This window comes from Glycine max, chromosome 10, assembly GCF_000004515.6.
Source record: "Glycine max cultivar Williams 82 chromosome 10, Glycine_max_v4.0, whole genome shotgun sequence".
NCBI lineage: Eukaryota > Viridiplantae > Streptophyta > Magnoliopsida > Fabales > Fabaceae > Glycine > Glycine max.
Window position 1 is genome coordinate 3,857,933 of NC_038246.2, and position 16,573 is coordinate 3,874,505.

The window sequence follows — 16,573 nt, forward strand, 5'->3', positions numbered from 1 at the left end:
AAAAACTAATATACAATTTTATATTATTTGAATTTAATTTATTAAATTAATTAAGAAACTAAGTTACTTAATTAATTTACTATAAATTATTTAAATCTATTAATTGATTTAATTCAAATACTCCTCGCAATCTAATTTATAAGATTTAATTGCTATTAAGATTAAAAAGAATAGTTAAATTACTCGTTCGGTCTTTAAATATAAGACTCATTTTTTTAATCTTATTTATCTTTTTTATAAGACTATTTTCAAGTTATCTTTTACATTAATAATTTTTTTTATCCAAATATATTTAATTAGTTTAAAATAAATTTTATGTACTAAAAAGATAAATATTTTATCTATCTTATAATGATTTGATAAGAAGACTAACACACATTAATCAATTTATTAAGCAGGAAGGTAATTAACTAGAAAGAGAGAGATTATTCTTAATGCAATTAAAAAAAAAAGATTATGGGTGTCAATAATTTTGAAGATAATTTTGACAAAATACTAACAAATTTAATATTATTAAGTGCATAGACATTAAACTCTTATATTAATTAATTTTGTTAAAGAGTGTAAATTATTTTAAAAATTCTTACATTTAAGGATGAACAAAGAAGTTGATAATAATAAATGTCTTAAATTTATAATTTTTTTCAAAACTACTATTATCATTGATACTTATTTTTCATTATTCTATTTTGTTATTACAACCTTTCTTTTAACAAGAGATATTTTAGTGTAGATTTTGATTTTATTTTTTTTATTACCTAAAATAGTTTTTTGTTTGATTTTAATATATGTGATTCAAGTAGAAATTCGTTAAGTGATGAATGTACAAAAAAAATGATAGAAATATACATAGAGATGGCTTTTAACATACAGAAATCACACGTGGGTTAAAAATGGGTGTGTGGTTGTGCCATGTGCAGCGTCACTGCACCAGCAATACAGCGTGAGCGAGCCACGATTACGAATAATTGGTATGCGATGTGCATAGTCGGTGACCGGTTAATTGCTTTGATATTAAAATATATACATAACTTGGTACATATTATCCAAATTCAAACCGATCCTAATGGATAGACCAGTTAATATAAGAGCGTTAATGATCCACCTTATCCGATTGAATACAAATTATTTTAACTGAACCAAACAAATAGTGCTTATTTGGGTGAACGTTTGCAGAGCATGAACATACATTCAAATAAGACACCTTTTTTGTTACTTTTTGTCTCGAAAGCACGTTTAGATGGCTTGGAGTTGGCATGGTCACTCAAACATGTTACTAGTACTAATCATCGGAAAAAACTGAAAATCATTTTTTTTATCATTAGATTAGATTATGATTTTATTTTGTCTAAAACTAATTCAATCCAAATCAAAACAAACTTTATTATGTATTCAAATTATCTTTTTTTAGATAAATGTGTTCAAATTATCTAATAATTAGTTAAATGATCATGTATTTAAAAACTTGATAAAGTATTGTATATTTATTATGAGGGAGGTTATAATACCATTTTTAACTTACAGTTTAAATGCATATTTTGAATGAAAAAAATTAATGTACTAATAATATAAAAGAATTACAATGTCATCTAATTAATGAATTGTCAAGTAATATAATAAATTTATTGATTTTTATGATAAAAAAATATAATGAGAGTGAAAGATTTTTTTTCACTCATAAACTATATGTATTAAGAGAAAATAAATTATATCTACTATAATTTCAGATTAATTAGTAGTATAAAAAATTTATAGTAACCATACATAAAATTTAAACTCTTTAGTTTTATTATTTAGAAACTCATTTATTTGTCTTAAAAAAAACTCATTTGTTTAAGAATGGGAGCCACTTCAAAACTCTCTCCGCTACTGGCATAAAATTTGTACAAACGGAAAGAGACAATTCAACGGGTCTATTTTACCCTTTTCAATTTGGTTTAGTTTTGTCATTGGATTTCCTTTTTTTTCCTTTCCCTTTTTCCTCTGCTACTTCTAGGGTGTTCGCCTCGTGGATTACATAGATGTACGTTGAGGAAAAAAAATATTATTTAATAATTTTGATTTTATTTTTATTATCTAATTAATTTAATTTATTTTTAAAATTCAATATAATCTGACTTAAACTAATTTAATTTCCTTTATATAAAAATTAGAATAACTATTCTGAACAATAATTTTTTTAGCTATCATTTTTTAATTTTTAGTTGTTTTTCTTCAACGACAATATTTTCTAGAGATTTTTTGTTAACTTCTTTTCTCTTCTAATATTATTTTTAACTCTAGTTTAATATCTTTAGTTTTAACTTAATTTTTTTAATTGAACAGTAATTAAAGATAACGATAGTTAAATGTGAAATAGACATTCTGTCAAAAACAAAGTGTGAAATAAACATCTAAATGAAAATAAAGAGAACAATAACAGGAAAAAGTAAGAAGAGTGAGAGTCTCAACATTAGCATATTATAATTTACAATATAGAAACAAATATAGAAAAAAAAAGCCTCTTAAAGATCATTTTTCTCTTTGTAATTCTCAACATTTTTTATACTAATTTTTAACACATACTATCGATTTTGATATTGCAAAAGATTAAATAAAATTTTGAACCAAGATTAAAAAAAATGTGTATAATTTGTAGTGTAAGTTTTAGTAGAAAATCTTATCGAAATCGAGATATTGTATTGTGCTATGTAATAAAAATCCTACTAGACTAGACGATTTAACCAATTTGACCATAAACTTGAACCATGCTTGATCCTATTACATGCTTTGGATTGTTTACGCAAATGAATTGATAAAAAAAAAAACTTATCGACTTAGCATTCAACTAGTGAAAACAGTCACCAAGCTCGATCAATTTTAGTAAATTATAGTTATACGACTTTTTAAAACGCTTAGCACCTTATGCTTTAAAAGACTTTTCAATAGTCTGCCACGCACTTAACAAAGAAGGGGTATGACATTTGACAATCTTTGGCCTATTGCCATGACTACAAAAAAAAAATGTCATGTTTGCTTCTGAAAGATTGTAAGATGGTGCCACAACTTTGGTCTTAGGTTATTAAACTTGACAAATAAAGTTATTTCTCCAACCTTGGACTTTTTTATTGCCTCTTATGAAACCTTTTCTGAACATATGGCAGCTTATCTCTCCATGACTAATCAACCTTATTTAGAGTTATAGTTTGAGCCTTTTGGTACGACAAAAATTTGCTAGTTATTGACAACAAGACTAATCAAAATCAAGCAATTTGGGGTTTAGTTACTAGTCAATCACAACTTCTTACTGATAATAACGTCTAACTTCTCTTTATCTACATTGAAGCTAGCAAAAGAGAAGTTAACATTTCATGGCAACCCTTTCCCAACTCCCTTAAAATTAACATTTATAGTTATTTTATGAGACAAGGACAAGCTCCTTACAAGGTCAAAATTCAAATGGTTAATTCTTATAAGGTTTTTGTTTCAATGTTTCTTGCAATGTTACCTGGACAAAACTTTGGGCACTTTCTCGGATTATGACAGTAAAAGGGTAGTTATTGACAACCTTATTCTCTTAGAGAAAAGAGATGAAAGCAAGGTACACAACCTTGACTGCAACAACAAAGCTGGGAAACACAACAAGTTTTTATGAAGATGCTATCATTCAATACTAGAGGACTTGGGGGAGGATAAAGGTCAAGACTATTAGAAGATGCATCAGAAAATATGATATCTAATTTATCACTCTACAGGAGACAAAAAAGGACTTCATTGACTTAGAGTTTTGTAAGAGATTATGGGGTGACTATGATGTGTCTTGGGATTTGGGAAGCTATACCTGCAAATAATACAGTTGGAGGTCTCCTTTGTTGTTGGGGCAATGCAATCTTTAGCATGTCAAAAATGTATAAAAGCAATGGATTCCTAGCAATTGAAGGCAATTGGAGAAACAACAATGAGGTGATCACATTGGTAACGTCTACTCACCTTGTGAAGACTTTGGAAGGAACTCCTAGACTACAAAAATTCATCAAACGTATCTAGGTGGTGTATTATGAGAGATTTTAACGGTGTGAGAAAGAGGAATGAAAAAATGGGTTCTTTAAACAATGGTGGTGGAAATAGTGCAAACAAGGAAATAGAGGAATTCAATGCCTTTATTAAAAACTTGGATGCCTTAAATGTGCCTATGATCGGCCGCAAATTCACTTGGTATCATCCAAATGGGGGAGCTATAAGTCGGATTGATAGAGTCATTTGCACGAGGGGGTGGCCAGATGTTCGACAAGGATCAATACAAGAGGTTCTAAATAGAGACGTTTCATATCATTGTCCTATCTTGGTTAAAAATAACAACTACGATTGGGGTCCCAAACTGTTTAGAATGGTCAATTGTTGGTTCCAAGATCCATTTTTTCATGAGGTGGTCAAAGAAACATGGCAAAACTCTCAAGTGGAGGGACAAAGTGCATATGTCTTGAAGGAAAAGCCAAAATCACTAAACAAGCTTCGAAGATGTGGAATTAAGAGGAATTTGGAAATTTAAAGAAAAAACAAGAGGATGATTAATTGGAGATGAATAGTCTTGATTTGTTGGAGGAAGAGAGAAGTTTGAGTGAGGAAGAAAAGACAAGAAAAATACATCTTCAAGGTGAATTTTGAAGATTAGCGAAATTGAGTGAGTCTTTGCTAATTCAAAAATCAAGAATTACATGGGCTAAAGAAGGAGATTGCAACTCAAAACTTTTACACTCCACCATCAATTTGAGAAGGAGAAAGAATGGTCTCAATGATATTAAAATGAATGAGGAGTGGGTTCAAGAACCATGTAGAGTGAAGGCCGAAGTAAAAAAGTATTTTGAGGGGTGCTTTCAAGAACAAATTTATGGAAGACCTAAATTGAATGGAGTGGAATTTCTTTCATTTTCCAATGAGGACAATGCAATGCTCATACAAGACTTTGAGGTGGAAGAAATAAAAAAAGTGATTTAGGATTGTGAAAGTTCTAAATCTCCAGGGCCAGATGGTTATTCACTCCTTCTCATTAAGATTTTTTGGGAGGTGATAAAGGAGGAGGTAATTAATTTTTTCAAAGAGTTTCACAAGTTCGACTTTCTTCCTAGAGGTACAAATAGGTCATTCATTGCTTTGATTGCAAAATGTGATAATCCACTAGATATAGGCCAATATTGTCCTATATCTCTAGTGGGTTGTCTTTATAAAATTGTATAAAAAAATCATAGCAAATAGAATGAGTATTGTCCTAGGGAAGTTGATAGATGGATGCCAAAATGCTTTCATAGGTGATAGGGAACTCTTACAAAGTGTAATGATTGCAAATGAGATTGTAGATGAGGCCAAGAGGAGGAAAAAACAATGCATTTTTTTAAGGTGGATTTTGAAAAGGCCTATGATTTGGTATCATGGAAATGTTTTATTTACATGCAACAAAGGATGAGTTTCCATGAAAAATGGATTGACTGAATAAAGGGTTGCTTGTTTTCACTATGGTCATCAATTTTATTCAATGGAAGCCCAACACAAGAGTTTCAATGCTCTAAAGCCTTAAGCCAAGGTGACCTTCTAGTACCATTTCTCTTCTTGGTGGTTGCCGAGGGCTTGACTGGTCTCATGAGGGAAACATCAGCAAAAAGGGTACTACAAAGGTTACAAGGTAGGAAATGGAAATTGTGTAGTGTCATTGCTTCAATATGCGAATGATACAATATTTTTTGGAGAGGTAGATCAAAGAAATTTCTTCACCATTAAAACAATTTTAAGATTATTTGAACTTGTATCAGGTTTAAAGGTGAACTTCCACAAAAGTAATTTTGGTGATATTAGGGTTGAAGATAGAATTGTTGACCACTTTGCTAACATTCTTAATTGCAAACCCATGTCCTTGCCATTCACCTATCTTAGACTACCGATTAGGGTGAATCATAAGTGCACGTCTACTTAGCAACCTATGGTGGATAAACTCTCAAAGAAGTTATCTTTGCCGAAGCACAAACACATCTCCTTTGGTGGTAGAATTTGCTTGATCAACTCAGTCCTCACATCAATACCATTACTTTTCCTATCATTCTTTAAAATACTGAATAAGGTTTGGAAGACTCTAGTGAGCATTCAATGAAGATTCTTGTGGGGTGGATATGAAGAAAAATAACAAAGTTGCATGGGTAAGTTGGAAAGACATATGCTAAAAAAAGAGGATGGTGGCTTGGGTGTGAAGGACTTGCAAGTTTTTAATAAATCATTACTTGGCAAGTGGCGGTGGAATATTTTTCATCATAAGCATGGTTTGTGGAGTGAACTATTGAAAGCAAAATATAATGATCACTGTGGAATCTTGGACAATAATGAGCATCCATGGGAATCAACATGGTGGAAAAACATAAAGAAAACTTGTAGAGGATTAAGTGATAACAAATGGTTTGATGAAGGTGTGACTTGGAAGGTGGTTAATGGTGAAAAAAGTAGATTTTGGAAAGATCCTTGGTTAGATGGACAAACTCTAGAAAACTATTTCCCTAGGGTATTCTTAGTTTAAAAAAAAAAAGGAAAGTTTTATTAGTGAGATGGACTCATTGAGGGGAAATACTTGAAGTTGGGAACTCACATAGAGGCGAGAACTCTTTGAGTGAAAGAGGGAAAATCAAGCAAACCTTTTTTTTAAGTATTTCTCTTCTATGCAAGGGTCTCAAATCTTGGAGGATTCATGGTGGTGGCAATTGGAACGTTTAGGAATATACACAACAAAATTCACTTATGCGTCCCTGGTAGACTCGGTGGAGGAATAACAAGTTTCACCTTTGTTTAAGGTACTATGAAAGATCAAACTACCCAACTAGGTGAATTTCTTGGTTTAGCATGCTTTTAGGAACCGTCTACCACTTTGAACAATCTTTGCTCAAGGAATATCATAGAGAACACAAATACTCTTTGTTATTTCTTTCACTCATCTATTAAAGGGGTAACACACCTGTCCTTTAATTGTCATTTTGCATAAAAAAAATATGGTCTCATTGTCATGAATGGATAGGTGAAATAATACGTACTACCACACATGGTAGTATCGATGGTCACTTTTGGCAATTCCACGATTTGGCTACATCTCTGGTTGATGACGATATTTTGAGGATCATTTGATGTTCAGTACTTTTTTGTATTTGAAAAGCGAAAAACAAAGTCGTGTTTGAGAATGTTAATCCCGAAGAAAAATCTTTTAGACAATATTAAGTTCACTTCATGGACTTGGTTGAAGTCTAAAGTTCTAGGTTTTTCAACAAGTTTCATCTCATGGCAATCAAACACGAATGCATGCCTTGATCTATCTCATAATTAATTTGACACACTCGTTATGGCTTGAAAGCATTTAATATGGATAGTCTTTTGCTGGTCAAGAGAGGTTTTTTGTTGGTCAAGACATAATGTATTTTATGAGATATAGAGGAAAAACACACTTTGCTCTACACACACACAATATATATATATATATATATATATATATATATATATATATATATATATATATATATATATATATATATATATATATATATATATATATATAAAAGTGTAAAATCTACTCTTATTGTGTGTTGAAAGTGTAGTTATTTGTTATAATCTGGATCATCTACTAAACACTACAAAGCTACTGGTAAATTCTTTCTTGCTGATTTTATTTCCAGTGTGATATTTATAGCAAAGGAAAGAATAACATCAGCTGGAAATCCACTAATTGGCCAGCTGTCCGTAACAAACTCAAAATGGAAATAACATAATTGGTTTCCTGTCCCTAACCAAATCTTACAACAGAATTATAATTTGCATTATCCTATTGTCTAGTCAGTAAGAGTTCATTGTGCCCTTCAGACAAAATCCCGATAGTGGGCTGGTTTCCTGATGACCCTCTTGGGCCTGTTGTTATCCTGTGCTTCGTTGCTATCAACACCTACCCCTGCAAAGTCAACCTTGTCCTCGAGGTTGTATGCAGAACGAAGAGAGTCTCAATCCTCCCATGACGTATTCTCCGGAGCAAGGCCGTGCCACTGTACCAACACCATCCGCGAGGGTGGGTTGGCACTGGAGTTCCATTTCCAGTCGAGGAATGAAAGAGGTTCGACAACGGGATGGTTGTCGACCTGTGCTGGTGGCAGGGGGTCGTCCGTGATCGGAGGGGGTCCGTGGTGGATTTTTAAGAGGTACACATGGAAGATAGGGTGAATCTTAGATTCCTCTGGCAGCTGGAGGTGGTATACCACCAATCCAATTTTCTCTGTGACTCGATAAGGCCTATAGAACCGTTTGGCGAGTTTGGAATAATGCGGGCGAACTGACAGTTGTCGATATGGCATGAGACGCACATAGACCCAATCCCCTACCTGAAACTGCACATCCCGACGGTGGTGGTCGGCGTAAAGCTTCATAGCTGTTTGGGCTTTCAACAAGTGTTGTTGCAGTTTGGAGTGCAAAGCTTGTCTGGTGGCTATTATGGAATCAACAACCTCGATATGGGAAGTTCCGGAGATATATTGTGGCAATGCAGGTGGAGGTTTACCATAAGTAATCTCGTAAGAAGATAAACCCATGCCGGAGTGAATCAAAGTGTTGTAGCTCTATTCGGCCAAAGAAAGGAATAAGAACCATAGAGCAGGGCGATCATGGATAAACGAGCAGAGATATTGCTCGAGAGTCCGGTTAAGGACCTCAATTTGCCCATCAGACTTAGGATGGTACGTAGTGCTATACTGGAGTTTGGTGCCACTGAGGCGAAACAGCTCGCGCCAAAATGAACTGAGAAAAATCGGGTCCTTATCGGAGACTAGATTGTGGGGAAACCTATGCAACTTGCAGATTATGTCGATGAAAAGTCCGGCGACCTTGTGTGCAGAGTATCTGGGTGGTAGAGCTCCAAGGTGGGTGCCCTTAGAGTATTGGTCGATGAATACCAAGATGGTGGTGAACCCATGGGACAACGACAACATGGTAAAATCCAGAGACAAATCCTCCCACAGTCCTGAAGGAATTGGAAGGGGTTGGAGTAGGCCGGCTGGCTTGCGGCATTCATGCTTCATCTGTTGACACACACGGTTCTCAGAGACCAGGCGGTAGACATCACGACGTATATTGTCCCAGAAGAAATTTTCCCAAAGCCAGCGCAGGGTCTTGGCTTTGCCCATGTGACCACCCAGTGGTGTGGAGTGGAATTCCTCCAAGAGCATGGGGATAAAGGGGTTGTCGAACGGAAGCCAAAGCTTGTCGCGATAGCAAATCCAGTATGCAGAGAGGGAATAATTAGGATTAGCCGCGGGATTCTGGTGAATCTTCTTCTGCAATTCGTGATATGTTGATGATTGAGAAACTTAATGTTTGATATCGGACAGGAAATCGATATGGGGAATTGAAAGAATCAAGCATTGGGTTGGGGAAGCAATTCGCGAAAGTGCGTCTATCGCTACATTGCCGGAGCTGGAGCAGTATTGGATAGTATATTTATATCCCAAAAGTTTGGCGAGGTAATGTTGTTGTTCCGGAGTCTGGATCACCTGGTTTATCAACTCCTTCAGACTCTGATGGTTTGTGATGATGGTGAAAGGATGACCGAGAAGATAGTGCCGCCATTGACGGACTACCACAGTGATAGCATGAAGTTCTCGAACATATGTAGAGGAGCGTTGTAGCTTTGGACAATTTTTTTTGCTGAAAAACGCAATTGGGTGAGCTCGCTGGGAAAGGACTGCCCCCATTGCTACTCTGAAAGCATCTATTTCCAAACATAATAGGATAGTGAAATCTAGCGGGGTAAGCACTGGTGCCATCGTCATGACCTGCTTTAGATTATTGAAGGCGCACTGAGCATCATCGTTCCAGGCAAAGTTATCCTTGCGGAGCAGAGCAGTTAACGAAACTGCTAAGAGAGCATAACCGCGTATGAAACGGCGGTAGAATCCTATCAAGCCAAGAAAGCCGCGAAGGTCAATGGTAGTGGCTGGAGTAGGCCAATCCAGCATAGCAGAAATCTTGGAAGGGTCCAGGGCTACGCCATCTGCCGAGACAATGTGGCCTAAGTATTGTAGTTTGGCTTTGTCAAAGACGCATTTGGAAGCATACAAGTAGAACAAATCCTTGGTAAGCACCATAAATACGACTTCCAGATGGTGGAAATGATCAGCCCAGGAAGCGCTATAAACCAATGTGTCATTAAAAAACATTGCAACGAACTTGCGGAGGAAGGGCTTAAACAATTTGTTCATGGTTGCCTGAAACGTCACCGAGGCATTGCAGAGCCCAAAAGGCATGACACAATATTCATAGTGTTCGGTGTGGGTGCAAAAAGCTGTATTGTGAATGTCCTCTTCCGCCATACGAATTTGATGAAACCCCTGACACAAATCCAGTTTCAAAAAACATGAAGCTGCGCCCAGCTCATCGAGGAACTCATCAATGGTGGGCATAGAAAATTTGTGTTTAATGGTAATAGCATTGAGGGCGTGATAATCGATGCAACAACTCTAGTTACCATCATTTTTCTTGACGAGGAGCATCGGGGAAGAGAATGGACTATGGCTTAGCCTGATGAGACTCAAATCAAGCATGGATTGGACCTGTTTTTCGAGTTCGGTCTTCTGGCTATGGGGTATCGGTAAGGTTTAACAATGATTGGTTTAGAGGCTGGTGAAAGGTGTATATAGTGAGAGATGGGTCGGGCAGGAAGGAGTTGTGATGGGTCGCAAAAAAGGTGATGGAATTTGTTAAGAAGGGTGGAAAGGTCTGGGGGAAGGGGTGGTTATCGGAAAGGAGGGTGGGGGAAGTAAGGAGTGTTGAGGGTGATGAGGATGGTGCAGGGCCTAAGTGGAATAAGGCCGAAACGGCCTGAGTGCGTATCATGAGTTTGAGCTGGTGGGCTGAGGCTGATGGTGGGGTGACGGGAATATCTGCTACCAAATGAATTAGAAGGCCCAGGTGGGTGAAAGACATGCAAAAGGGAGGTGTAGTCAATAGTGTCTGGGCCCAAATCCCTCAGTCATTGGACCCCAAGGACAATATCAGCGCCACTTAAGTCTAACCCGAAAAGGTTTGTAGTGAACCTGTGGCCTTGAATGTGAATGGAGACCTGAGGATAGCGAAGGGTACACTAGATGACACCACCATTGCCAACCATTACCGGAAGAAGGGTAATTGGAGTGGATGGAAGGCCGAGAAATTTGGCTACCCTCAGTTGCATGAAATTGTGCGTACTACCACCATCGACAAGGATGGTGAGGCGGTGATGGTGAACAGTGCCGTAGACATGGAAAGTTTCAGGGGCGGGCATCCCAGACATCACATTCAGGCTCAAGTGAGGGGGGTTATCCACCGCAAGTAAAGGGGGAGAAGAATCCCTCGAAAGCCGTGGGGATTCAGGTGGGCCTGGTGACGTAGGCAACTCGACTTCCTCCTTTGTGATGAGAAGGTGGATACGGGGATGGCAACGATGTCCCAATGACCACTTCTCATCACAATAATAGCAGAGGCCTTTGTTGTGTTTGAGAGCAATCTCCTCTGGGGATAGGCGGCGTACTAGGAGTTTGGGTGGGTGGTTTATGAAGGATGTTTGCGGAGGGTGAGTTTGGGTGGTGGTGTGGTGAGAGTGGTTCTGAACTGGGCTGTGGTGGGTGGTACGATAGCTGCGGCGGCGATCGCAGAGTTTGTCTTCTTGGAGCTTAGCCAGGGCCATGGCTTGCGATAAACACATTAACTGCAATGCTTGCACCTCGCGTTGGAGGTCAGGTGACAAACTTGAGATGAAACAGCTCAACAAGAGTGGAGGAGCAAGGCTGACGACACAATTTGTGAGGCGCTCAAACTCCGACAAGTATTCATTGACGATGTTGCGTTGTTGGAGTTTAAAGAGTGCGCCATAAGGATCTTCGTAGTACGACAAAGCAAAGCGAGATTCCAAAGCCAGAAGCATGGCGTGCCACGATGTCAGGAAATCGTTCCTTGACATCCATTGATACCAATAAAGAGCGGGGCCTTCCATGTAGAAAGATGCTACGATGAGGCGTTCAACATCAAAGACACCCTGGTAATCGAAGAACTGCTGAATTTTGAAGATCCACCTGAGGGGATCTTGGCCATTGAAGTGCGGCAAATCGAGCTTCATGTGTGGTCGAGGGTTGGTTATGGGTGGCAGGGATGGGGGTGGTTTGGGTGAGGGTGGTGTGGCTGTGAGGGCGGTGAGGTGGTCAAGAATTGAATCTAGTTTGAAGTTGAGGTCGGCATTGGTTTGGGTAAGTGTCTGATGGTTTTGAGCTAATGTGGCTTGGTGTTGGGTGAGCTTGTTCACGACATCTTCCAAACGTTCAAGGGAAGTTTGGCGCGTTGTGTGCTTGGGCATGGTAGCAGTATGACAGGTCGGACCAAATTTGTTATAATCTAGATTATCTACTAAATACTACAAAGCTACTGGTAAATTCTTTCTTGTTGATTTTATTTCCAGTATGACATTTATAACAAAGGAAAGGATAACATCAGTTGAAAATTCACTAATTGGCCAGCTATCCGTAACAAACTCAAAATGGAAATAACATAATTGGTTTCGTGTCCCTAACCAATTCTTACAACAGAATTATAATATGCATTATCCTATTGTCTAGTCAGCAAGAGTTTATTGTGCCCTTCAGACAAAATTTTGATAATGGACTAGTTTCCTGATAACCCTCTTATGTTGTTATCCTGTGCTTCGTTGCTATCATTATTGCTAGTTTTAGTTTATAGATTTAATGGCTAATGCTATGATGTAATGAATAGAAATAGATCACTTATCTTTTGTTGGCAGCCATACATTGATTATGAGATATTTATGGACATTCTATTAAATATTGAGTTACCGCTGACTTTGGTGTAATAGATTTTCAATGCGTTTGAACTTTGTTCCGGTACTTCTGGTACCTTTTTTCGTCTATTAATATATGAGCTGATTTAAAAAAATCTTGGGATTATAATGACTAGAGGTTTATCCTTATATCGTGATCTTCAAACTAGACTCATTACTTGTGGTTAATGTTAGAAAGAGTTTTGCCTTCTTTGTGCACCTTCAATTACTCCTCACCAAAGTCCGTAGTCCATCTTTTAGATTTGTGAGCGTCCATTCTCCACACCTATAAGGAGGCCAATCATCATGAAGACTTTTTCAGATAATATGGGTCATAATATTCCTTTGAATGTATAATAGTGGAAAGGGATCCCCCCTTACTCGGCCTTTGTATTCATTATTATGCTTTAGGACATTTTTTCCCTATTTTTGTTCTATTTTTCCAATATATAATTGACTAAAAGACATAAGTATTTTTTTGTCCCAGTAATAATTTTTTATTTATTTTTGGTCCTTATAAAATATTGTTTTAAAATAGTCCTTATAAAATTCCTTTTTAGTTTTGGTTTTTTTTATATTACCTGTAAGATATACATTCTTTTTTTTTTCTTGTAATATATATATCATTTGTTTTTTTATCTAATATTTTTTAAAATAGAGTAATTCAAAATGAAAATATATATACATAATAAAACATATATTATAGGAATAAAATGAAAGAAGAAACATATTACAAAGACTAAAAAAAATTACAAAGGTCGTTCTAAAAAGTAATTTTATAAGAATGAAAATAAAAAAAAATGTATATTACATGAACAAAAACTATTTAAGCCTTTTTTCTTATAAAAAAATAGTCTTTTTCTAGTACTAGTGATGGACAAAGGAAGGCAGGTTCGGTTCACTATCAATGCAGGCTTTAGTTTTAACCTACGGACCGCTGTAGTGAGACGCTTCATCACGCTTCTGCTTCTTTCATTTCTCTCTTAGTTTCCTTTTCATACTCACCGCCTCACCAATACATAGTTTTTTTTTTCTTTTATTGAGAAAAAGAAAAGTCTAGAGTACAATTCAATGGTATGGATGACACCATGGAGAAGAGCACCACCATCTTAGCCATTGCTGCTTCCCAGAGGTACTCCTTGAAGATCTCCTTCAATTTTCTTTTCGGGTTTATTTCAATAAATTAAAGATTAATATTTGTGTAAAAGATGTGTGATTTCAATTTCGAAATTGAAAGCCATAGTATAGGATAGGATTTTCATTATTACTGGTGTGTTATTAGAGTATGGTTTATTTTTTTTTTTTTTGGTGGGTGTGTGAGGATTCTGTTATCTTATTCATAAATTAGGATTTTTTATTTTTTAAGTATGGAGGGTTTGATATTGTTGTGGGGATTGATATGATAAGAATGATGAGGGTGTTTATAAGGTTGTTGTTTTGTTCAATTGTTTTTGGGATGGCAACATTTGAATTGAACCGACCAGAAGCAAAACTCATCATCAAGCTGATGAGGTAGTTCAATCCAATGGGTGGTTCACTTCTCACGTGTTGTTTGCCGATGGAGAATCATCATCATCATCACCCATCAACACTCTTGTCCATGGATTCAAGTGCTCCTCCTTCTTCTCATCAGGATCTGGATCTGCATATGAATGGCAAAGTCACACTCTCATGTCCACCTGATATCAATTTGCCCCTCTCCGCGGAGCGCAGTCCGCCTCCACAGCCATGGAATCAAGACCCTTCTGATACCGTGTTGGATGTTGGTCTTGGTGGTACTCAAGGACTTGACACCCAGAGTTTCGTCCAACTCCCAAAAGTTGGAAGGAAATGCGCCAAGCGTCTTGATAGCATTTGGGGTGCTTGGTTTTTCTTCAGATTCTACTTTAAGCCAGCGTTGGTTGAGAAGTCTAAGGCCAAGGTTGTTAGGGACAGCAATGGTGTTTTGGGGTTTGATAAATCCGATATCAAGCTTGATGTTTTCTTGGTTCAACATGACATGGAAAACATGTACATGTGGGTTTTCAAGGAGAAGCCGGACAATGCTTTGGGTAAGATGCAACTGAGGAGTTACATGAATGGGCATTCCCGCCAAGGGGAGCGCCCATTTCCGTTTAGTGCCCTCCGGGGTTTTGTTCGATCCCACCGGATGCAACGGAAGCATTACAGGGGACTTTCAAATCCTCAATGTGTGCATGGCATCGAGGTTGTTCCATCGCCCAATCTTATGAGTCTTGATAAGGATGAGCGGAGAAAGTGGATTGAACTCACTGGACGAGATTTGAACTTCACAATCCCACCTGAAGCAAGTGACTTCAGTTCATGGAGGAATCTTCCCAACAGAGAATTTGAGCTCGAGAGACCACTTCCCCTGATCAAGAGCACTCTGAATCCACACCCAAAGAAGCTGCTTAATGGATCTGTGTTGAATTTATCAACTCATCTGCCTAGCCTCAGTAATGGTAATGGGACTGTCCTGTCTTCTATTAGCAGCAAGAAAAGGAAGGACTTTTTTCTTTATGGGAAAGATGAAGAATGTTGTTTGGCTATTAATCCTCCATCTGATCGGAGTCCAGATTTGGTAATGCACCCAAGTGAATCACACTGGTTGAATGACTTCAGAGGGGTGATGAAGAATGTTTGTGGACCATTTACAGCTGCAAAAACTGTTTATGAGGACGAACAAGGTTTCTTGATCATTATCAGTCTGCCATTCGTGGATCTTCCTAGTGTGAAAGTTTCATGGAGGAACACTGTTACTCATGGTATCATAAAGGTTTCTTGTGTGAGCATATCTTGCAAGCCATTTATTAAAAGAAACGATAGGACATTCAAGCTTTCAGAGCCATCGTCAGAGCACTGCCCTCCTGGTGAGTTTGTTCGTGAAATCCCACTTTCAACTCGAATTCCTGAAGATGCCAATATAGAAGCGTACTACGATGGGCCAGGATCTGTGCTTGAGATAATGGTGCCAAAACTTCTTCCAGGAGCAGAAGAGCATGAAGTTTGTGTTTGCCTTCGGCCTAATGTGGGGAATGAACTCATGTTGAATTGAGATAGACATTAGTTAGGCACTTTTGAAAAATATATGGGTATGATTGCCAGCATGGTCGGTTAATCATTTGTTTTAGTGACTTTGTACCATACTGTGTTTTCTATAATACAAATGCATTGTGTTAACAATTTTTTGCACTAATTTGCTCTGGTTTTTTGGGTCCTTAATCTTTCTTCTATCTTCTAGCATCCATTCTTCAATCTTAAGCTCTAAACCATTTATATGAAATTATTATTTATTAAAATCCGACATTGCCTGTACTAGTATGTTTTAGATTTTTTGCCTGAGGTTGTTCCTTTTAAATATTCTGCTCCTTTGTTATCTTGTCCTCTGATATCAGATACATTTTGTCACACAAAACTAGCTGCCACCAATATTCGATTGATCCTCTTCTTCTTTAGGACTTGGTAGGGTTCATCCAATACTATTAATTGAAATGTTTTCTCCCCCAGGATTCAGTTTCTTTTTCCCTTTTTGACATGAATAGTCTGATAGGGTGTCTTTAGTTTCTAGTTTCTACCACTCTGAATTTGAGACAGACTGTCATGGTCACACAGTAGAGGATAGATATAGTTTCATGTCTTAGTTGAAAATTCCTTTCTAAAGATTGCGAGATACCTTTGAACCTTTTTCAGTGAGGGGATTAAATTCCAGCTGGGGTGAAAATTTGGTTT

At 37.1% G+C, this 16,573-nt stretch overlaps 1 protein-coding gene across 1 annotated transcript; it reads left to right on the forward strand.

Moving 5' to 3' along the window:
* The first annotated feature begins 13,728 nt into the window (after positions 1-13,728).
* On the forward strand, positions 13,729-16,024 carry LOC100790021 (uncharacterized). The gene is made up of 2 exons (XM_003537121.5): positions 13,729-13,976; positions 14,329-16,024. Exon 2 carries the CDS (start codon positions 14,370-14,372, stop codon positions 15,897-15,899), a length of 1,530 nt encoding a protein of 509 aa, XP_003537169.1. The 5' UTR covers positions 13,729-13,976; positions 14,329-14,369; the 3' UTR covers positions 15,900-16,024.
* Positions 16,025-16,573: the final 549 nt, after the last annotated feature.